Genomic DNA, 23066 nt, shown 5'->3' with positions numbered 1-23066 from the left:
CTCCTATTACTTAGTAAAATGACCTAAATCCCCCTATGATGGCTCCAGCCTGTGGTTTATCAAGCATAATGATGACTTTGTAGATATTTTGTTTGTTTTATGGGTATTTTAATGGTCAATACAACAAAAATAAGTGTAACCTCTTAAAATATGTCAAGAGCTCTCATCATTTTGACCACCACTGTATCAAAGACTTGGATCTGCTGTGAGGAGTTGTGAGACGGACTTGTGCCTCTTCATGATCAACTTAAGTAACCAAGATTATCAGCAACATGAGTGATGACTTCTGTATGATAAGTTTGAATGCTTCTAACCACAGATGCACATTTTGTTGAAGGACAGTCAGCAGATTGAACAGATTGAGCAGCACAAGCGCAATCATAACAACGGTACTGTTTAGGGATGCTCTATATGTTATTGGTATTGGCCGATATTGTCTTAAAAATGAAATATCGGATATCGACCAACACACCCAATTCCACTGAGATAATGAACTGATAAAATAATGAGCTGAAACTGCAGACATTTTTTGCACTTTTTGTGATTTTGTTTGCACAGCTCAGATTGAGCAGTCCCATATTTGGCTCCTGTTTTAAGGTAAACTTGAATTTAAGCAGCAGTCTGTAAGGTACATGTATCTGACACATTTAGGCCAAGGGGCAACATCTGGTTAGTAAAAATGAAGCCTATGCGGCAGTGTTAAATGTTGCTATTCATTGAGAATCCACTTGAGGCTGGCTGCAGAAAGACCAGAAGTCACGTACACACCAAGCCATGAAAACGTAGTTTTACGGCATTGAAAACATATTTACAGCCTGGTTCAAAAAACAGTTTGGGTCTAAATCGCTGATTTCACTATCGGCACACACTGTACGGTGAGTGCCTTTTTTTCTATCTCTGCGGTTTAGAAGTTTTTAGGATCATTTGATTTTCCAATCAGAGACACAGCTCAGGTCACGTGACCGCTGGGCGCCCTGTAGCTGCTCGAAGAAAAACTCACAGATGGTGTCATGGCGAATGTGGCTGGATTGGCTTCATTTCACAGTTTCAGGAACAGACGGGTGACGTTGGGAATGCTTCGTCCATGTTTATACAGTTTATGATTTGGGCACATTTACCATTTTCCAAAGTAAACTTTTTTATTCAATTTGGGTGTAATTGCTGCACAGTTGCACTTCTTCTATGTTCCCTGTGAATGGAGGTTCTGTTTACTGACTTTCAATTATGAAATTGGCCAAATTTGCCCTGGTTGTGGGTACTGTTATGATTTTCTCAGGAAGAGCACCATCCAGCTTTCAAGTAGGATTTATCTTTAAGATTTTTTTTTTGTTTAAAAGCAATGGTCATAAAGAAATATAGTTCCAAGTTAATATTTTTCCTATTTTTCACAAAAAATGATTACATAACAAATGTAATTAGAGTATGTACCATGATACAATATGTTGGGATGGGTACCGAATTAGGTACTTTTATAGGTACCGACCAAATTCTGTCAAAAGTACCGGGTACCGATTTATGTAAAATCAAAAGGTACCATGTTTAGGTACCGAAATGCATCCTTGTGACTGTGAGAGAGTGGAAGAGTTGGCGATTTTTCATGCTGGACATGAACACAGCATTACAAGGTTATATATTGAAAAATAAACATGTTTAATTGAAAAAATATGTTTATTTTATCATTAAAAAAACTGATATTTTTTAACTCTTAAACACAAAAAAGTAGGGATGCACAATATTATCGGCACAGTATCGGTATCGGCTGACAAAAGCTTAAAAACACGTTTATCGGTATCGGCAGATGTGAAAATTTCTGCCGATATGCACAGCCGATAAGGTGCTATTCAGTTAGGATTATTATTATTTTCCATCTGAAAAAATAAGCTCCTTAAATAAAATGTAGCACTTCATTTATTTGCACTGCAGAGCTCTGTGTCTGTCACCAGGTTGTTACAGACGCTCTAAAATAATCAAATGCAACTTGGTTATGTTTAAAAATGCATTGTACATTTAAAGTTCATGTGATCTAAAGAAATTATTTTTCTGTATTTCAATGCTGAATGTCTTGAGTTTGAAAAAATAATACCTTTCTTATTTATGGTAAAATCAAATGTTTTTTGTCTTATTTTATGTGTGTTTCTTAAACAAATAAGACCGTCATAATGAGAGTAACATATAAATGCCAGTACAGGATAGACTTAGCTTTCTTTACAGTGAAAAAAACAAACAAACTTGTGGTTATCGGTATCGGTATCGGCCAAAAGGGGTTTCGATATATTGGCATAACGGATATCGGCAAAAATCCAATATCGTGCATCCCTACAAAAAAGTACAAAAAAGGATTACCAGGTACCTGGAATTGGTACCATATTATTTCAAATGTGAAAGGTACCCATCCCTAACAATATGCTACTTCCAATACAGATGCTTACTTATACTGTACACATAATGTGCACAGAATAAATGTTGGTATCAACTAAGTAAGTGGCTAACTATCTGCATATTGGCAAAAAAAGAAATCAATATTAAGCATTCCTGGTACTGTTTCAGTGTTGTATGCTCAAAGCTAAGCGTGACGTCAGTGTTTCCACTGAAAACGCTAGCTTGCTGTTCTCACGGCAATGGTGGCTGCAGCGTTTCAACAAAAATCACTCTCAGGGCGGTTTTTAAAAAGTTCGCGTAAACAAGAGGCTGAAGGCTTTTGCGTTTAATCCTAAAACCGTTGTCGTGTAAACAGCCCCTTATTCACCTTTTTGACAGTAGACACTCAGAGTGAGGGACAAGTTTGGCTTTTGAAAGTAGGCAAGTGAGATTTTATCGCCACTAAACCTACATGATGGGATCAGTGAGGGAATAAGAGGTTTGTCCACAGGGGGCACCAAAATCAACACAGGAAGTTGCTCACTGTAGATTGAAAGTTAGGATGAAAACGGAGCCTGAGTCATATATCTGACACTTTACAGATAGAACTCAAGTGGTGGTATTATGTAATGTGAATAAAAATGGGCCTTGAATTACGGCCTGATGTGAATCCTTTTTTGGCACAGTGTGAATCTTAAAGAAGTGAGGTACACGCAGATATTTAAAGTGATACAGCTTAAACTAGAGACACATTTCCTGTCAGACAGCCTCAGCCTACTGAGAGGACATTTCATGTATGAAGTTGTTTGGCCTCAGACAGACTTGTTTGTTAACATTCTTGGGATAACAGGAAGGAATTGTACAAAACCCAAAAAGTTTGACTGTAAAAATTTTGGGGAAAAGGTTCCTTACATATGCAAAAAGGTGTTTGATTCAGAGTCAAGTCTGTATTGAAGTGTCTCAGGGAAAGACAGAATTCACAGGTTGTAGATGGAACACCTGGTGCCTCAGCAGAAAGCAAGGAACTAGGTTTTAGTGTAAGGCTGTGTGTTAGGAAAAGATTATTTCCCAAAGGATGGACACAGCAACCATCTCAACTTGATCTCTACACCATCAGCTAAAGCTACACACAGCCCGTTAATCTTTACAGTGACAGCCCATTACACCTCTGATTAGCCTCCGTCTGCTCCATGTCGTCACTTTTCCTATGTTTTAATAAAGCTCAGCTTGAAGATTGTGTTGATATGCACATTTGTTAAGCTATGGCACTTCTATCTTAGATTCTTTGACCTTCCATGAGAAATAATAATAGCACATTTAGTTTAATTTGAAGGTGATTAAGCAGCTGAAGTCGAGCAGCAGTCGGTTTTTAGTAGCGTGCAGAGGTCTCTGTATGAATCACTGGTGACAACCAAATCTATTATCTGCAATAAAGGAACCATTACTAACTCTGACAATAAACCTGTGTGTTACCGGCAGCCCTGCACTGATCTGGTTACATTCTTTTGAATTCTGTGTTTATTTTTATCCAGCCACTTATCTAACAACTAGGTTGACCTGGTAGCCGCTGAGCGGGGAACATCAGTGTAAATCTGACAGGAAATAGAAAGTCAAAGTCTACTCAAGTCGTATTTTTGAAGCTGCAGTTCTTTCTAAAGCATCTTTTCTCTGTAATTTGTCGGCTGCTCCTAAGTCCAGGTGATGCTGTGATTAGTCAGTCTGTGTACACTCCAGGTTTTAGTCATCAGGAGCCAACAACCTCTCCATGACAAGCTTATCAGAGGTTTATTTCAGCACACTGTTTCATTGTGTGCGTTTACAAAGTGAGATTAGGGTAAACCAGATTCATCAACTGTTCATATCTCTGTCGCTTATTCCCTCAAAGGCTGACAGACATGTCCAAAGAGTGTCTTCACTCTGCATAGATAAAAATATTGTAGAGCTTTGTGTTTTCCTGATTTGGAAAAGGTGTTAAACTGTTGAAAGAAGGTCTACAGCATGGGTCTGCAAACTTTACTTTCATAGGAGCCATTTTTTTGCCACAGCTCACCTGAATTAAAGTCACACAAAATCTACTTTATCTTCACAAAAAAAGACTATAAAGTGTATAAACTTCTAAACAAAGTAAAAACCTAGTCAGTAATAATTGAAACGAGAAGTTTTTTTAATCAATTAATTTGTACAACTGATGTCCGGGTTTAATGTATTTTTATAAATTTGCAGAAATTAGAAAATAAATAAATAAAATAAAATAAAATTCAAATTTGAAATTTTAGATAGTTGCAGTTAAAAAAAATGGGTATTGAAAAAATCTGCTGAAATGTACAAAATTTTTGTAGTTAAAGATATTTGCTAAAAGTAAAATTCCTTTCTTAAATTTCTGAAATTTGAAAAAAAAAAGAAAGAAAGAAATTTTAAAATATTTACAAAAATTTAATGTTTTGAAGCAATTAAAAAAATTGCCAGTGTTCAGGAAAAAACCACAACTTTCAAAAAGTTATTGATAATAAAAAATTAAAAAGCAAAATTGCAATAATTTAAAAAGTAATTCAAAATTCCTTTTTTAAATTTTAGGAAATTAGATATATCAAAAAATATTGAAATTTTAAAATACTTAAAAAAATATATTTTTTTAAGCAATTAAAAAAATTGCCAAACGTTCAGGCAAAAAAACCCCCACAACTTTCAAAAATTATTGTAATTTTAAAACATTTGTTTAAATAATGTAAAACTTGAGGTTAGCCACAGGTGCATGGAAAGTCGGTGGGCTGTTGATGTTGTAGGAGGTGAAGTAGAGCGGTGGCAGGCTTTATTGTCAGATGTGATGAATATTTATTTCAAGAGAATGTTTACGCATGATTTTATTTAGTGTCATGTTTTTAATCATCCATACCCTCTGTAAGAAGAATGAAAATTCTTTATTTCAATAATATTATTTTAAAGCTATAAGGAGCCACCGCAAAGGAGTCAAAGAGCCGCAGGTTGCAGACCCCTGATCTACAGGGTGAGAAAAGTTTCAGTCTGAGGCCAGATGGAGAGTTTCAGTCACATAGTGTGAACTCAGAAGCTTGACTGAAAACGAGCATCAAAAACTGCTCGACTGGGAAAGTGGGAGAGAAACCCAGAACACCTCCCTCAGGGGACATTAACTCTGATTTTACAGCCATGACTTTATTGCAGATTAATTGCATCGCAGCCCGGTTGATTTGATTTAATTCCATCATTCAAATGTCACCATAATTAAGCACTAATCATTTCTAAAGCTTGCCTGTTAAATGTCTTGTTACGTGCGGGCGTTGAGGTCGGGGTGTAATGAATGCAGATGACACCAATTAGGTTTACTGTTGGTACTTGAGGTGGCTCTGATTGCTTGACACCTTTTTTAAAAAACAAAATATGAAAGCTGGTGATGGAGATGTTGCTTCTGTCTGTCCTGCTGATGATTATGCATTACATCACTTTTTAACACCTTTGAATAGAGTTGGGTTTTTCCCTTTTTTTACATCTACAACACGTGATCTAAGTGGATAGAGTTTGATTTCTTGGTGCTAAGCAAAAAATGTAGGTATGCACCAATATAAAAAATCTGGCCAATACCAATATCCGGTGTTAATATTGTTGTTATAACCGATATAACCAATAAAAAAAACAAAATTAAAAAAAAAAACAATCTGAGATGATGTGTCGAGGTGGTTCAGAGAGAGAGAGCAGGGCAGTGAGAAAACATGACCATGGAGAGGATCAAAGGATGGAGCGCCCAGGGTGAACATGATCAAAAAAGTACGTTTATTTTTTTTTTTTAATCAAAAACAGGAAGAGGGTCATCCAAGAAGAGAGTCAACTCCTCTTAGGTAGTTTTGTTATTTACATAGTCATAGAAAACAATATTATTGGGGTCTTGAAAGATTGTTTAAAGCTACGGTGTACAATTTAGAGGCTTTGGACATCTTAATAACACAGTTTATAGGGCTGTTATGGTCCTATGGTCCAATCTACACAATATAAATTCCAAAAAGAACGAAAAAAATCCATCCGCTGCAAAGCTGCATACTAGTTGACCAATCCGAACTGCGCATGGCATGTCTCCCTCGCTTCACACCGTCATGCACATGGTCCCACCTCGTCCTTCCCCACTACCCCTCTCACGTCAGCTAGTTGCTCAGCTACCGAAGCATCATGGAGCCAGAGAAGACCGAAACCAGGAAGCTGTTACTGTTACCCTCCACAGGGAAGGGAAGAAAACAAAAAAGTTTCAAGGAAAAGGCTGAAGCAAGGAAGAATTATGAGCAATACAGGTGCCAACAGAGTCTGAATATTGGAGAAATGTATGAGTGGTGGAAAAAGCTGCAGAGGGATTTGGGACTGAAGACTGACGCCGAGACAGCTGAGTTTCTGTTGAACAGGTAACGACCTTGTTTACCACCGTGGGAGATGTCAGCTGAATAACTCTGGTTAGTCTGTGCCTATTCTGGCTAATGACTGAATGCTGCTGGTCGGAACGGGTCTGCTCTTTCAATAGACTTTAGCATAAGTTAGCCACACATCTTTAGCATTGTAAACTGAGCTGGTGACGACACGCCAAGAAAGGTAAAGCCTCGCCCACAGTCGGCTCTGCTCTGATCAGCTGGCAGTGGCAACACCAGACCTGCTTCACTGGCTAATTCATGGTTTTGATCGCGCCGGTCCAATTGAAAAAGCTACCACTGTGTGTTACAAGGAGGATGACTGTCTTGTTTGTTACATTTTCTGCCAGCCGGCTTCTTGCTCTGTTGGACGGGGTGTTTTGTTAGGAGGCAAAGAAGGGCGATACGAGCTGGGGGGCGGGATCTTAGAACACGGATGGTGGGGTTGAATGAGGCTGCGTTTTTCAAATGCGTCTCATCAGCCAAACTGGGTTTCAGACTGTAGACCATAGCTTTAAGATGCTCTGAAAATGCCAGCAGCTAATGAGTTAATATCGGCCGATACTGATATGATGAAAATGACCAATACCGATAGTGCATCCCAAAAAAAAGAGCACATAAAATGCTGTGTTACATTGAAACTTTTGGAGTTTTTAATTTGGAGAGCCTTTGTCTGCACAAACTGGGCTCTCAGAGTTTTATAAATAAAGTGTTTTTAAAGTCTGTAAACTGAGCTTTACAAATAAACTTTCTTTGCTTGTACAGAAAACTTTGTTTGGAGGATGTAGCTGGGCAGATAAATTTATCATGCTTACAAAACAACAGTTAAGACAGAATCAAATTGAGCTACTACCCATAATACTCATAGGCAGCTTGTCTTTCATTATCATGTTCTGATGTTGGTTTGTTTACCTCTTACAGAACCTAAAACCCCTCTCTTAGCCAGTCTGAAAAAGGCGTTAGCTGTTCAAAAGTCTCTGTAATGTCCTTGTGGCTGATTACATAAATAAAAGCTTCCCACACGTGGAAAGGAGGAGTGGGGATAATGGCAGTGTGGGGCTTAACTTCAGCTTTACAAAATGTTCAAGTGAGACCCGAGAAGAGTTTCTGCTTCAAAGTTAGTCCAAACTGGACTCTGCTCCTCCAGGCCTCCCCTCACGCTACCTTGTTGATCAGATCAACTCCAGCAGAAACGACAGTGAGTGTCCCAGATATCCACCAGCCTGCTGCTCACTTCAGATTGACCTATCTTTCCTTAAGTGTCCACTAGAAGGTCAGCGACTCAGCGTATGATTAGACTGCCTCCAGTTTGTGTTGCACAAATGTAGTGAGTCACACTTTGTCAACAAAGCGACGTCTGACTGTCCCCGTTTGAGTTAATGAGTGATGAAGTCCTCGGCGAGAGAACAAGGCTCCTCTCTGTTCTGACTTGAGCCTGTGTGAGTTAATGACTAATTACAGCATTGTGTTTACCATTACCTGTCAAGGTGAGTGAGTGGTACAGATGGTTCTGTTGGAGCAGGACAGCTGACCCGACCTGACTTACTCTGCTGGGATTGGCTCATCGGCCAAAAATGGAAACCAGTGGAAATGTTTACACGAGAGCTGCATCACGTCTGCCAGATATCTCTGCTCGGTGTTTCTGAACAGGCTGTGATGTCAGTTTGACCAGCTATTGTTCACCAGCAGCAGGTGTGGAGAGGTCCTGTTGAAACCTGCATATACTGGCGAACTCTTTAAAGCCAGAGAAGCTTTTGAGGGACGTGCTGCAAGGAAACAATACGCTTGTGTGCTGTAGTTGAATTCTTTGACTCAGAGTAACTTACCACAGCTGTAAAGGTTAAAATCAGACGCCGGGGGTTATAGACACAGGCAGGTGGTGGTGTCAAAAGGGCGTCAGCTTGCAGCTATGGACTTGAACCCAGAATGAAACTTTGAGAACAAGGAAGTGTTCTCTAAACTTAATGTTGACCTAGATCTCTTCTCAGTGAGGCTGTTTTTATTCCCCAACATCACCAACAAACCTCAACACCACCGCCTCACTGAGGTCTCTGTTACAGGTCCCAGGAATAGAACCTTAATAACAAAATGAATCCTGTGATACTCAGGTAAAACTCATTTGGGAGGAAGACAAATTCAAAGCTCTTCTTCTGGCTCACAAAACATCGACAAGAACGGCTCCTGCCTACCTGAGATCCCCATCCAGGTCTATGTTCCTTCTCGCCGGCTACGCTCTGCTTGTGAAAGACCTGGTGCCCCCAGCCCGATGCGGCTCCAAATCTCTAGCCAGACATCTTCTCCTCTGTTGTGCCTAAATGGTGGAATGAATTACCTAACTCTATACGATCCGCAGAGTCCCTTTCTACTTTAAGAGATGTCTGAAGGCTCTTCTGTTCAGGGAACACATAGGCACTTAATCTGAGCCTTCTCCTCTTTGCCGTCAGGGATAGAATAAGTCAGAAGGTCCAAGACTCAGCTCTTAATGATTTTTCAGCACTATTACTAAATGTTGTTGAAGGTTGAAGTATATTGTTGCAGCGATTAGTTGTGGTTCATTGGCTAGGTTATTCTACACTACCTTAAAAAAGAAGTTTTTCCTTCTGTCCAAATTCTTGCTTGTGTTGTATGTTGCTTTGGACAAAAGCATCTGCTAAATGAAACTGTGGAACTGTAGACACAGGAAGCTCCGCTGGTTGTCAAGATGAGTCAACAGAGATATTCTTAAGTAAATAAATAGTCTCAAACAAATTAATTATAACAACAACAACAAAATATTTTACAATACCATCTTGAACCTGTAAAACATGTGTGGGAGCCTTCTCCAACAATATTAAAGGACCCTAGCGACATGCCTGACAGACAACGCTCGGGGGTACAAAACCCTTTTTTTTTACCTTGAGAGGCAGACAGGCAGCCTAGCATAGCCTGCTCCGGAGGTGGGAAAATACTGTTAGTTTTAACTGTCTATAACTTTGTAAATACTGAAATTAACTTCAGAAATCTGACAGAAAACAATTTAAATTTCACCTCAGTCTTCCAAGGATTAACTTTTGTGAAGTTTCAACCAAATACAAACCTGCAAAACACAGGTAAAACTAGGAAGGAAGGAGGAGGAAGACACAGGTAGCTCTGTTAGCTGTCAAGATGGGTCCAAGAGTGATTCTATGATTAGGGGTACATTTCATGTCCATGGGATACACTTATCAGTTTTACGATGTATTAATTTCCAAGCAATGACCAATTTTTCAGCGGGTCATTTGGGTGAAATTTCACTTTTATCTAATACAGAAAGTTAACAGGTTCCATAATTTATTTAGCTAAAGATGTAAATCATGTATTGGAATTTTCAGTTTTGGTGCTGTCCGATTTCTCAAGTGTCAAGTTTGCTCTTCAAAATTAACACTAAAATACATGTTTGTGTTTATTTTTATAATCATTGAACATGAAAAAGATGTTTTAGAAACTATTTTGATAATTTTTATGGATAAAATAATTTATTTTATGTGTTTCCGAGGAATCGGTGTCAACCGTGTTACGCATTGAAAAAAACCCTATAAATCAGCAATGGTTTGGTCCAGTGTCACATGACTCAATTCAATTGAAGTCACATCCTTTTTGGTGGGAACCTTGAAGAAAGTGTGGCATATTTTAACTCCTCCTCATCAATATTTCATCAAAACAAATGTCTGTATATGGGACGCATTAATTGTTTGTCAACTGTGTTACAAACATTTTTTGGTGTTCCTACTGTAAACGTTTTTGAAAAACCAAACTGTGAAGAAAATTCACAGAAATACAAGGTGATGGAGGTCAGGTGATGCCATGTCCAAGGTCTGCAGTTAGCACAAGGGCCAAAAAATTGAGAAAATGTCAACCATATTACATGTGATTTTTGTGCCATAATTCTTTAAAATTTTGTCTAATCTGTGATATAAATGATGAGGGACGTTTCTAGGGAGCGTAGTTTTGCATAGAAATGTTTAATAACTCTAAATTCAGTATTATATGGGTTTATGTTGGAAAAAAATAGTCACAACTTTTGTCCATAACAAGGTTGACAAAATTACAAAATTATGCTCCAAATTCTTTCTGTAACTTAAATATTTAAGAATACATTAAAGATTAAGCTTGCCAACTAATGAATTAAGTACATTCCAGGTGTAACATTTGTAATCATATAGAATATGAAACAAAAAAGCACTTTTTTGTAAACCTGAAATGTTTCCCTTATCATAGAATCACTCATAGGTATTTCTTCAGTGGCTAAAAAAAAAAATGTTTCACACATTAAAAAGATTGATTCAAATTCAGAAGTTGACACACATTTTTGAGTGTACCACATCTCTTTACACTGGACCAAAAACAAAAGGTGTGACACACCCCTGAGGTTGAGTGTTGAGTCTGCATTGGCTTAAACGAAGATCTCTAATGAGCGGGTGTTTCGTTTTTGCCAGTTGGAGCTTAAAATGGAAGAGAGGAACAGAGTGAGTCTGTGTGTGTATGTGTGTGTGTGTGAGGGAGAGGACAGGTATTGCTTCAGAGCGTGTTGTGGAATGTGTGGTGGAGTTTTTGTGGTTTCAAAGTGTTTGGTCAGGGGAGGGACCTAACACTCAGCTCAGCTACTTCTGGTTTGCAGGTCCCTCCCCCTGCATGAACCCAGTCTTTGCCCTCGGTCTCTTAAAGGAACAGCTCTCTCTGCGTCTCTGCGGCCTGATCAATCTCTTTGATCTCCTCTGGTTTTTTGTCTTTGCTCATGAAGTTGATGTTGACCCACAGGCTGAGGACACACTCTGTGAGAGATAACACAGGCTGTAAAGATTGCTATCCGTCTCCACTGATGATATTACTCTGCTGGTTTCCCTCAGGTCCAATGTGTGGTCAGTGAAGTGTCCTAAAGAGCAGCATGGCAGTGTGTCAGTTGAGCGTCTGGGTGAGATGAGGTGAGTCAACAGGCGGAGAAGTTTATTTTAAAAGCTTTAACTGGAACCAGATTGTGGTGATCCACTCAGCACAGACTCTCTGTGATATTTATTTATACATCTGTGATTACTTCTTCTCCAGTGTGCAGATGTGTGTCACTGAAACAGAAAATATTAAAATTCTCCTTTCTGATTCTTCTTTTCTCCATCAGTGCCTCCAGGGAAGCAATGTGACCCCCACTGACAAAGAAATACACACACCACAAATTCTCCAAACCAGACCTCCACTTGTCACCAGCCAATCAAATGCACACAGACAATAAACTGGCCAATCATGGCAAACAGGTCAGCAGTGACAGCAGATCCCAGATACCCGCCGGTGTGAACCAGCAGGCTCAGCAGCAGCAGCAGCAGCAGCAAGGAGCAGCCAGCCACCTGGGTCCAAAGGGCGTCGGTGCCGGGAGCCATGGAGTCAAAACCAACCAGATCTCCCCTGGCAACCCTGGGCTGAAGGCCGTCAGCCAATCGGTGAGCAGTGTTGGAGGGATGCTGAAAACCAAATCGAAGCGGGAGCGGAGTGTCTCCATCGACTCTGGTGATTCAAGAAATGCCATTCCTCAAGCGCTGGAGACAGATGCCAAAGGAGGTAAGACATGCATGCAGAGGGGAAACGGTGTCAGCATCTGAAACACACACACATGCACACACAGGGTATGTGTTTCTGTTCTGAGTATGCAGAAGTTCACTTCCTTTCCCTTCGTATCAGCCAAATCTTAACTCGAAATACCAGATTACGTGTACTCACCTCCTCCACAGCAGGAAGTGGATGTAAGGACCGAGAGGACAGAAGAACTTGTTTTCTCTCTTTCTGAAATGCCCTGACCTTTCAGTGGAGCGGCAGAATTTCCCCCAGCTTTTTGATAGTGTGCTGTGCCTGCGCTGAAGTGACGTGTCTCAGAAAAAAAGCATCTTTGCTTTCTGTAGAGCTCAGAAAGAGAGACGGGTCATGAGGTTGCAAAAACTAAGAGGTTGTTATTAAAGCAGGAGACAGTGAGTGGGTGGGAAGACCGTGTTTGTGTTCTTGTGTGTGTGTGTGTGTGTGTGTGTGAGTGGGTTTCGTTGATGCGGTTAAGTGCTAAGTGTTCGATTTGCATCTGTTTGCTGTTGCTTATTGAAGTGTTCATGTGATCACATGAGCGTTGACCGTAGATGAAATTATTCTGATTTTGTGAAACATATCTGGGCCTCCTGTTCGTGACTTGAAATCTCTTATTTAAACACACACACGTTCACACACACAACAGCGCACCTTGTCACACAGAGGGAGAGGTGTGGTTCAAACACAAAGAACCACAGAGGCTGAAAGAGGAAGAGAATGAAAGATAGGGTGGATCGTTTCAAGGGAAATCTTCTGCCTCTGTTTAACCCTCCACCTTTGCACACACTACCAGCCTGCCTCTTCTTTTCTTTGAATGCTTCTGCGACCAAACTGTAGGCCTTTTAGAGAACACGCAGCAGATGTAACTCCTTAACTCGCTATAGCGATTGGGTAACTGCTAACAAACACACTCATTGAAGATAAGAGGTCAGCTCTTTCAGCAGACCTCTCTCTGCTCTCCTTTTCTCTGACTTTCCTCTTCCTCTGTGTACACTCACAGTCTTTTGTCTGTGGTTACCCAACATCTTCTGATGTGTTTAGTGGACGGCTTTATGCCACAAAGTCAGTAGCTTGTTGAGTAATGAACCTGAAAAACTCCACTCTTGTTGTTTGTAGAGATCCCCAAAGTATGCGGTGATAATCAGGGGCTATTTTCAGCTTGTTTTTCTTTGCTATCACCAGTTTGTTCTGCTTCTCTTACTTTATGAAAATGTAGCAGCTGCACAGACTACTTGCAGCTGTTTGCACCCACCGGTGGACAAGGTGTGTGTGTGCATCCAAAAAAATCACAATTATGTAATATGAGAAAGTTCAGGATGTTTCTGAAAATCCTGCGTCCACTGATTTGTTTTACATTTAAGATGGTGCAAAAAGATAGACAGTTAGAATGATGAGAAAGTCTCTGAACTACTTCAACTAAGTACATCACTGATCTTTGTATCAACTTTTCACTAAAAACCACAAAAATGAGAAGGCAGACAGCATGAGTGTAATTTCTGGTCATACCAACAGGATCAGGTCAGTTGAGAAAAATATTCAGAAATGGGTTTATAACCCGAGTTTTTCTTGAAAGGCTTTGAAAAATCCAAAGTTTGGCTAAAGGAAAAATTTGGTGGTACTTTGGTGGACACAATTTACAGCTCCTCATCAGTGATTCTGAAAGTAGGGTCCCAGAATATCCAGGGGTCTGTAAACCATAGCCTAGGGGTCCGCGGTATATAGGGATGGGTTGGAAATCAGGTACTTATATAGGTACCAACTGAATTCTGTCACAAGTACCAGGTACCGATTCTTGTATAATCAATAGCCGCGTTTCCACCAAGCAGTCTGGTTCGGTTCATCTCAGTACGGCGCACATTTTATGGCATTTCCACTGACTTATCCCGGGACAGATCCCAAAATAATTGGGGAGGAGCCGCCCCACCTTTTGAGACCCTTTCGTATGGGTGCCAGACTGAACCGATCCACCCGCAGAAGGTGGAGCTACAACACTGCAGACCGTTGATTGGTCCGAGCAATCATCACTTACCCCGGTGGCAGCTGTATTTCTCCTGGTGGCACACAGACTTCTCTGAAACAAAAGCTTGATTGCACTTTGTATCGAAGAGCTACATGCCAATCACAGAGAGGACGAAATGCTGCATGTCTTCCATCTATGCTCTTTGTTTACTGTGTTGCGTTTTTCTTCTTCGTTGGATTTATTAGTGGGGTAAACTGTGTCGCATTGCTACGGTGTCATGCTTTTGTTTAACAGCTGCCTACCACGAAAGGGCATAGCTTTGCCGTGGAAATGCAAACGGGATCAGGCTCAACTGTACCAAACCGTGCCAAACAGTACTGAACAGAACCGGACTGCTTTGTGAAAACGCGGCTAAAAGGTACCATGTTTAGGTACCTAATTGCATCCTTGTTACTGGGAATGAGTGGAAGAGTCGGTGATTTTCCATGCTGGACATAAACACAACATTACAAGGTTACATACTGAAGAATAGATATGTTAAATTGAAAAAAAAAATATATTATTAAATAAATTGACATTTTTTACCACATAAAAACACACTAAAGTACCAAAAATTGGTACCTTTGAGTTCCGATACTGATTGCCAGGTACTGGGCATTGGTACCATATCTTTTCAAATGTGAAAGGTACTTGTCCCTAGTGGTATAATTTAAAAATGATTGTAAAAGTGTGCTACATCACTGAAAAACATATCAACAAACTGGCATCTCTTGCACCAATAAAATCAGCTATTTTTCTAATACTTCAGTCCAATTTAGTTTTGTGCCATAAGATTACTTTTGATATGATTGTGACATGTCAATTACTTCATAGTGCACAACAATGAAAACAACAACAACAAAAATTAACATCAAAACAATAGCACTTTGTAACCAACATTTACTCATAATTAACAAAAGGAATTGCTTGTAAAATACAAATGTAGCCTAAGTCTGTATTGCAAAGAACAGCACAGTACATTATTTCATTGGACTAAAGTATGCTAATCTATATCATGGTAATGAGGGGGTCCTTGGAAAAACATTTCACCTAAAAGGACTCCTTGGTCTAAAAAAGTTTGAGACCCCCTGCTCTACATGACATGACTGTGGTTAAGAATTAATTTTTGATATACTTTTAGACATTTAACATCCTCGTGAGCTTTAAATTGCTACAAATATGGACTTGAAGGATTATTTTGCGCTTTTTCTTACGTGTGTGTGTTTGTGTTGTGTTTTTCTAGAAGGTGTCATGCGCAGTAAGCGACGCTGTGTTCTGGAGAAGAAACAGCCATACAGTGGAGATGAATGGTGCTCTGGACCTGACACAGAAGAAGATGAAGACAAGCCACGCACTGCGGCCCCCCGTGAGTCTAACTGCCGCTTAAACAAAAATACCCTCACTAATGTGTCTAAAACTGGAAGCTGTGTGAGTTTATTGTTCAAATCCCCCATCATGCCTCACTTGGCCTTCTCTGAGAAAAAAAAGACCTGAACAATGAAGTATCCATGGATATTTTCAGATCCTGAATCCAGGCTGTGAATGCCACACTGTTTGCGTTTTGACTTTCCATGTGTTTTGGCTCCATCTAGTGTTGATATGTGGGAAGCATTTGAGCTGCAACAGAAAATCAGGATGTCTTATAAAGAAGTTAAGGGAGCATGCTTGTTATTTCCCTCAGGAGAGTGTGGGCTGGCAGGTCCCATCCAGGGCCTCTCTGATCGTCTGTCTGCAGGGCCCATGTCTGAACCTGGGGCTGCTGTCATGGGATGCAGCGTGGGTCCAGGTTTAAAGGCAGAGCCGCCTCAGCCTTCACAGCAAGTGGTGTATGTCTTCACAACCAGCCTTGCCAACAGGTGGGTGTCAAAAGCCTGACATGTGGATGAACCTTTCTGACATCAGAAGGGAAGATGTTTACATATTTTATTTACTGTGAAACAATTTAGTATGGCACAAAATGCATATCTTTGTTTGCTCTTTTTGTTTGACAGTGCTGCAGAGGCCGTAATAAAAGGACAGACTGATTCCATCCTTCTGTTTCACCAGCAAAATGTCCCACGCACCAAGCTGGAGCAGGTCAGATATCCACAGCTTGCAGGATATTCAAATTTTGAATATGTGTCAAAGCATGCAGGAGTTCACAGGGTTTTATTTTTAACCCTTGAGACCACATGCAAACATAGGAAGTCAATTTGTTTAGTTATTTTGGTTGCAGAAACCCCCTCTTGTGCTGACTGATGCAAAGTCTGGAACAGAAAAAAGTGAAATGTGTCATGAGTTGTCTTAGCCGTTTAGTAACATATCTAACTGTATGCAAGATACTACAATTAGCATTACAGAACAGTACAAACCGTTTATTTTTTCTAAATAGAGATAATGATTTAGTTTTCCTTGTTGAAGTTGCATTTTGATAAAATGATTATTTTCTTTTTCTCATCTGTCACAGAGCCACTCATCAGGGAAGCTTTCCAACCTACCTGAGAAAGTTAACTCCAGCAGTTCTCCACCCACTGGCACCCCTAAATCCCAAAGTGGGACTCCACGGCCAGCCTCTGCAGGTGTCGGAGGACAAATGCACCCTGCAGGGACACCATCATCAGCAGGACACTCTGATAATGAATCTTCTCAGACCAGACCTTGTGGAGCTTCCAGCAATAACAGCACTGCTGCCCATAAATCAGAGGGAGGGAGTGCAAACACATCTACAGGCGCACTACCCGGATCTGTGGATGGGCAAGGTGCAGGGGGTACTAATCATCCAGTTGCTACTGTTTCCCCATCTGGGAGCCCCTCCATCCTGTCCGCACACCTACAGAGTGAAACAATCCAGAGGACTGGCCAAGGGAGCTCGGATGGTCTTTCCAAAGAGCAGCTGGAGCACAGGGAGCGCTCTTTACAGACTCTCAGAGACATAGAGAGGCTGCTTCTGCGCAGTGGGGCAGGTGGAGGCCCCGCAGACACTGTTAGCTCCAATAACGATGGTAGTAATAACTCCTCCAATCTGAATAATACCAACAATACTGACAGAGGTGGAATGCTTGAAGACAATGACAACGGTACCAATAACTCTGGTAAGATTGGTGGAAATATGCTTCCAGCAGCATTGGCTCCAATGGGAGGGATGAAGAAATACGAAGAACCTCTTCAATCCATAATTTCTCAGACACAGTCCCTTGGTGGGCCTGCTCTGGACAGCCCTCAAATGGATCCACACCATAACTTACCACAGCACCCCCATCACCAAATGTCTTCCCCCGGGGTCGACATGGGTCCCTTACTTGGACCAGAAGGACTGACGCCAGAGCAGATGGCCTGGAGGAAACTCCAGGAGGAATATTACATGGAGAAGAGACGGCAGCAGGAAATGCAGCCCCCCACACACCCCCAGCACTTAAGAATGATGAGCGAGATGGGCATGCATGGGGGTCACATGATGATGAGAGGACCCCCTCCTCCCTACCACAGCAAGCCTGGAGACCAGCAGTGGGGTCCTGGAAATATGATGGGGGGAGGAATGGGTGGAAATGTGCGTATGATGGAAATGCACCAAGAAGGACCTCGTGGACCAAGGTTCATCAGCCAAGTGCCCAGAGGACCTCCTGGTGGGGGAGCATTCCCTGGTAATACAGGGGGAGTTTTGTCAATGGAGGGTCTTGGACCCCAAAGGCCTACTAGACCAGGGATGATTTGGATAGATGATATGCCCAACAGCATGGGAGGTGGAGGTCCATTTCATGGCTGCTATCCTGGTGGACCTCCTCAACACTTGCAAGGTGACCTGGATCACTTGCTAACACGTGAGGAAATGTGTCGCATCATGGAGAAACGTCAGTTGCAGGGGCTTCCCAGGTTTGAGCTTGAAAGACTCGTTAAACAGCAACAACAGGGCAACCTTGGAGCAAGAAGTATAGATAACTCAGTAGGCCCAGACTTTCCCAATTTGGGAATGGGCCGAGGTCCACCCTCAAACCGTGGGGATCCTATTGACTTTCCTGGCTCACGGGAGATGATGGGTTCTCCTGGAGCAGGTCCTCAGATGAGAGACCTGGTCGATTCTCCTTTAGGAGGGAATATAGCGATGAACATGAACCCACAGATGAATGTTCAGCAACAACAACAGATGATGCTATCTCAGAAGCTCAGAGGGGGTCCCCCAGGAGGGGGACCTCTGAATGAGATGTTTAGCCCTGGAGAGATCTCACGAATCAGGGCTTCACAGAATGGAAGAGGGGTAAATAAGGGAATGATCCCAGGACCTGATGGCCCCTTCCAGTTCCCTAATCAAGGTCCTTTCTCTGGAGGACCGGTGGATGGGCCATACCTTCAGCAGCATGGCCCCGAGATGTTTGGACCTGACCAGCAAAGTCCAAATCAGATGGGAGGTATGTCACGGCTGAGTCATATGCCAATGCCTGGAGGTCTCAGGGGAGCAGACCTAGGTCCTCGGCACCACTCTGATCTATCAATCAATGTAAATCCCCTCACCTCTCCTTCAGTGCCTCCTTCTCATCAGCTCAAGTCTCCATCCCTCAACCAGGAGCCATCTCCTCTTCTACCGTCTCCCTCTGCTCCAGGACTTAAGTCTCCCTCACAGATCTCCTCTGCTGGGCATCATCCTCCTCTTCCCCCTGCCTCTGGAGCAGGGACTCCTTCCTCTACTTCCATGAAATCTCCCCAGGTAATGGGGTCTTCCAACCTTGTGCTGCACTCCCCATCTGCCTCTCCTGGACGACTCAAGTCCCCAGCAATGGCCTTGGGCTCTCCAGGCTGGGCATCGCCTAAAACTGCTCTTCCAAGTCCAGGTGGCCCAATCAGTGGGAAAGTAGTGGGCAACGGAGGAAGTAATTCTGCAGAGACAGGTACTCAGGACCCAAGATGATTAAGAAAAATAACAACATTCTTACTTAAATTTCTGTGACATAAATCAGTTTTTATTGCTCTTTCCACAGGCCAATCACTTCCCCCGCGGAGTTCCAATTCTACCCCCATCAGCCAGCCTGGATCTATGAATCCCAGTATGCCATTTACTTCCTCCCCTGATGCTCCACCATCTCAGAATCCTTTATCTCTCATCATGTCCCAAATGTCCAAGTACGCGATGCCTAGTTCCACTCCCCTTTATCATGATGCTATCAAAACCATCGCCACATCTGATGATGAGATGCTGCCAGAGCGACCACTTCTGTCCGGTGTCAGCATTGGGGGTAAGAAAACGACAAATGCCGACATAGGCAGAAAACATCTATTACAGTTTAGCAGTATGCCAAGAGAAACAGGTAGATGAGATAAGTTAAAAGTGTCATTTGCAGGGTTGAACAGACTGAACAAAAAAGTTTTTGTCTCTTGGTCTTTGTGACTGTAAATTTTCATATTACAGCTTTTTGAGAGCATGTGCAGACCTCCAAAAACTAATGCTGTTTTTTTTTTACTACCAGGGAATATGGTTAACCCCCAGACCTCCCAGATCCTTGTCTCCCAGGGCTCCATTGGCCCCCACAGTGATCCACAAAGCCCTATGGGTATTATAAGCCATGGTCAGCAACACCTGTCCCATGATGCCTCAGGACCTGTGCTTTCATCCCCAAACCACATGGGCATGCCAGCCATGAACTCTGCCATGATGAGCGGTGCACCGGATGGAATTGGACCGTGTAATGTTTCACCCATATCTCAGAACCAGATGACCGGGTTTCCTCGTATCCAGCAACCCCCTCACGGGCCCATGCACTCTCCTATTGGTGGAATGTCACAGAGTTTCTCTCAGTCCAATGAGGATATTCTGCCACCCCAGCAGTTACACCTGATCAGTAAAGGTCACCCTCACCAACGCCCCTCTCATCCCTCGGACTCATTTTCCTCTCTGCCTATGGGGGACGGTCCAGATCTGAGTGAAGTCATACGACCCACTCACACAGGGATTCCAGAGTTTGATCTCTCCCGCATCATTCCCTCTGATAAGCCCAGTAGCACTCTGCAGTATTTCCCAAAGAGTGAACCTCATCACAATCCCCATCAGGGACCCCCATCCCAGCAGCCGACTCCCCAGCAGCTTCTCAAACAGCTGTCTTCCTCTGGCCCTCCTCACAGCAGTGGCCCCTCGTCAAACCCCCACTTAGCAAACCTACAGAATATGATGGCTGAACAGCAGCTGGCCCCTCACCCCTCTCACGGTGGAATACGCCAAAGCATGGGCATTCCTCAAGGGGGTTCTCGAGGTATGGTACCTGGTGGGGGCATGGGCTCCATGTGCCCGCCTGGACATATGATGGGAAGGACAGGCATGGTGCCCCAACAGCTCCAGCAACAGCAGGCCATGATGGCAAGCAGCCTTCTCCACCATCCCCCAAATCCTTACCCTGGCATGATGTCCCCACAGCAGCACCAACACAATCTGATGGCACAGCAGAACATTATGATGATGCAGGCGAAACAGCGGGGCATGTCAATTCCAGGGGATCCCTTTGGCCCTCAGGGCCCATTGATGTCCCCGCAGGGTCCCATGATGGGCCCTTCCCACCCTCAGTCTGGTATGGCAGGCCCCCAGTCTCTCAGACAGCGTGGAATGTCTCTGGACAGTCCTATTGGCTACGGCCCTGGAGGGATGGCAAACATGCCGTTCTGATCCAGCCCTCATGCACTGTAAAAAAACAAAAAAAACAAAAACAAAAGAGAAACAAAATCATGTCCACTTGGTCGGTAACCTTCCCATTGTGTCCAAGTTTTTTCATTCATGTTATTCCTGTTTGAGAAGAGGAACTGTACTAACAATAATTCAGTGATACTCCTAAGATTTTGGATTACAGCTGATTTAAAAAAGTTGAATATTTAAAAGCACTGTAAAACAGTTCAATAACAAATCTGAAGCCATTTTCTAAAATACTGTATAATATGTATATTTCAAAGATGTGTGTATTTGTTGTTGAACAGAGCGGCAGTCAGGAGAGGAGTGCCTCAAATTTCTATTTGTTTTAATATCATTGATTTATTTTCTCCAACTACCAAACTGTTGTGCAAAGGAGTTATATATATATAAATATAATATATACTTGCTGTATATAAGATGCAATTTGTGATTGTTTGCAGTTGTTCTGTATAACTGTGTTTTAACAGAAGTCTAAAATAGAATAATTCTGATCTCTATGGTGGTTTTACTGTGGCTTATTGTGTTTTCAGTTACTTCTGTTGAATGACACTGACAAAGAGACACGGCTACTTTTGGATTCATTTATTAAATTTCATTAGCATAGCTTAAATACAAGAAAAAACAAGATTTTTGGCAGATGGTAGAATATTTTTGTCAGAGAAAATAATACATTTTGAGATGTAATGGGTATCAAGTTGAGAGAGCTATTGATAAATTACATTTTCCACAGTGCAAGTAAAAACAAAAAAAGCATTTAGTTACAGCTCACATTTAATAACAGCTCGTGTTGTGCAAGAGTTTATTAAGAGTGGATGGTGCTGTTGGATGTTGTTGCATCAGAAAACCGTGGTCCACTGTAACGCCAAGTTCTGCAGGTCAGCTTATAAAATAACTGTTTTAGCTCATTGCGAAAGCGCACCCCAATAAAAGCATACAAAAAGGGATTGAGGCAACTGTGAGAGAAGCCCAGGCTCTTTGTCACTTCCAGGACAGGCTCCAGTAAGACACGATATCTACAGCTTTCATATGTAATGACCTGTAGGTCCACCAGAGTTTGTATCAGCAGGGTGATGTTATACGGCAGCCAACATACGCAAAAGACAAAAGTGACGACTAAAGCCAGTCGAATTGCTCCCTGCTTTGCTTGGCTTTTCTGGCTTTTGAACAAAGTAACAACAACTGCTGTGTAGCAGTAGCTCATGGCAGCCAGAGGTAGGAAGAAGCACACATGACCTAAGACTCTACTGGTCAAAACCCAGTTGTGTGCATGGATACCGTTATGATACAAACACAAGAGCCAAGATGCGTTTGTCACGTCCTCTTTCACGGTGAGAAACACAAAATCAGGCATTGTAAAAGCAAAACAGACCACCCATAAAGTAACACATGTGAGGTGCACTGTTTTCTGACGTCTGTTTTGCAAACTGGAAACAGCGTGAACAATAGCCAAATATCGATCAAAGCCAATGCAGGCTAGCAGGAAACTCCCACAGAGGATGTGAAGATTCTTCATCAGGCCAATCAGCTTGCAGAGGAACTCCCCAAACAGCCAGCCGGTGACACTTTCCACCATACTGAAAGGAAATGTAAAAAGGAGCATGAGGTCAGCCAAGGCCAGGTGCAGCAGGTAGATCTCAGTGATGCGCAGGTGGCGCCGACGACCCAGGAGGACTGTTATCATCAGGCCGTTTCCAACCACGCCCAGCAGAAGGATCAAACTGTAGAACACGTGCTGGAACACCTCACGGGTGCTCTGCAGGCCCTCCTCCTCATCGTAACAGGTGAAGCCTGTCATGTTTGGATCATAGTAGTATGATGTCATGTTCTCTAAATCCCCACTGCCCATCAGCTGTGAAACCAAGAGAGGAAGACATTTCAGTTCAACCTTACCAATAACTTTATGCTCTATGAAACAACGCACCAAGGTTCTCAATTAATCTGGCCAGACACTCATTGTGGTTTGTGTTGGTGATAACACTATCAATACATAGTGTGCTTTGAAACAGCTACCGTGTTATGGTTCTGGTTCTCCGCAGCTGGAACATTTGAATTGAGATCGGAAACACTGGATTACCAGATACTTTTC

General features: G+C 42.2%; 2 protein-coding genes across 3 annotated transcripts in view; one reads left to right on the top strand and one right to left on the bottom strand.

Moving 5' to 3' along the window:
- bcl9l (bcl9 like) overlaps nt 1-21477 on the top strand; it is a 36744-nt gene extending 15267 nt beyond the window's left edge. Inside the window, exons 2-9 of one of the 2 annotated variants that reach the window (XM_074679748.1) lie at nt 11627-11701; nt 11893-12326; nt 15581-15703; nt 16022-16193; nt 16329-16413; nt 16784-19196; nt 19287-19541; nt 19773-21477. In XM_074679748.1, coding sequence (XP_074535849.1) covers nt 11987-12326; nt 15581-15703; nt 16022-16193; nt 16329-16413; nt 16784-19196; nt 19287-19541; nt 19773-20959 — 4575 coding nt within the window. In that variant the 5' untranslated portion in view covers nt 11627-11701; nt 11893-11986 and the 3' untranslated portion in view covers nt 20960-21477. Of the gene's footprint in view, nt 1-11626; nt 11702-11892; nt 12327-15580; nt 15704-16018; nt 16194-16328; nt 16414-16783; nt 19197-19286; nt 19542-19772 lie in introns of both variants that reach the window. The other variant, XM_074679747.1, reaches the window with a different exon arrangement.
- A 140-nt stretch (nt 21478-21617) lies between these two features.
- cxcr5 (chemokine (C-X-C motif) receptor 5) lies at nt 21618-22817 on the bottom strand. Its single transcript, XM_074680152.1, has one exon. The coding sequence runs from the start codon at nt 22800-22802 to the stop codon at nt 21783-21785; it is 1020 nt and encodes a 339-aa protein (XP_074536253.1). The 5' UTR covers nt 22803-22817; the 3' UTR covers nt 21618-21782.
- Nucleotides 22818-23066: the final 249 nt, after the last annotated feature.

The sequence above is a fragment of the Halichoeres trimaculatus genome, unplaced genomic scaffold, assembly GCF_033239565.1.
Source record: "Halichoeres trimaculatus isolate MK-OKI-2021-1 unplaced genomic scaffold, fHalTri1.1 fHalTri1_scaffold_9, whole genome shotgun sequence".
Lineage (NCBI taxonomy): Eukaryota > Metazoa > Chordata > Actinopteri > Labriformes > Labridae > Halichoeres > Halichoeres trimaculatus.
Note: the sequence above shows the minus strand (reverse complement) of the source record. Positions and strands in the feature narration are given on the sequence as shown.

Excerpts from the sequence above, each read along its gene's own strand:
- cxcr5 (XM_074680152.1), bottom strand. The coding sequence starts at position 22,802 with ATGACATCATACTACTATGATCCAAACATGACAGGCTTCACCTGTTAC.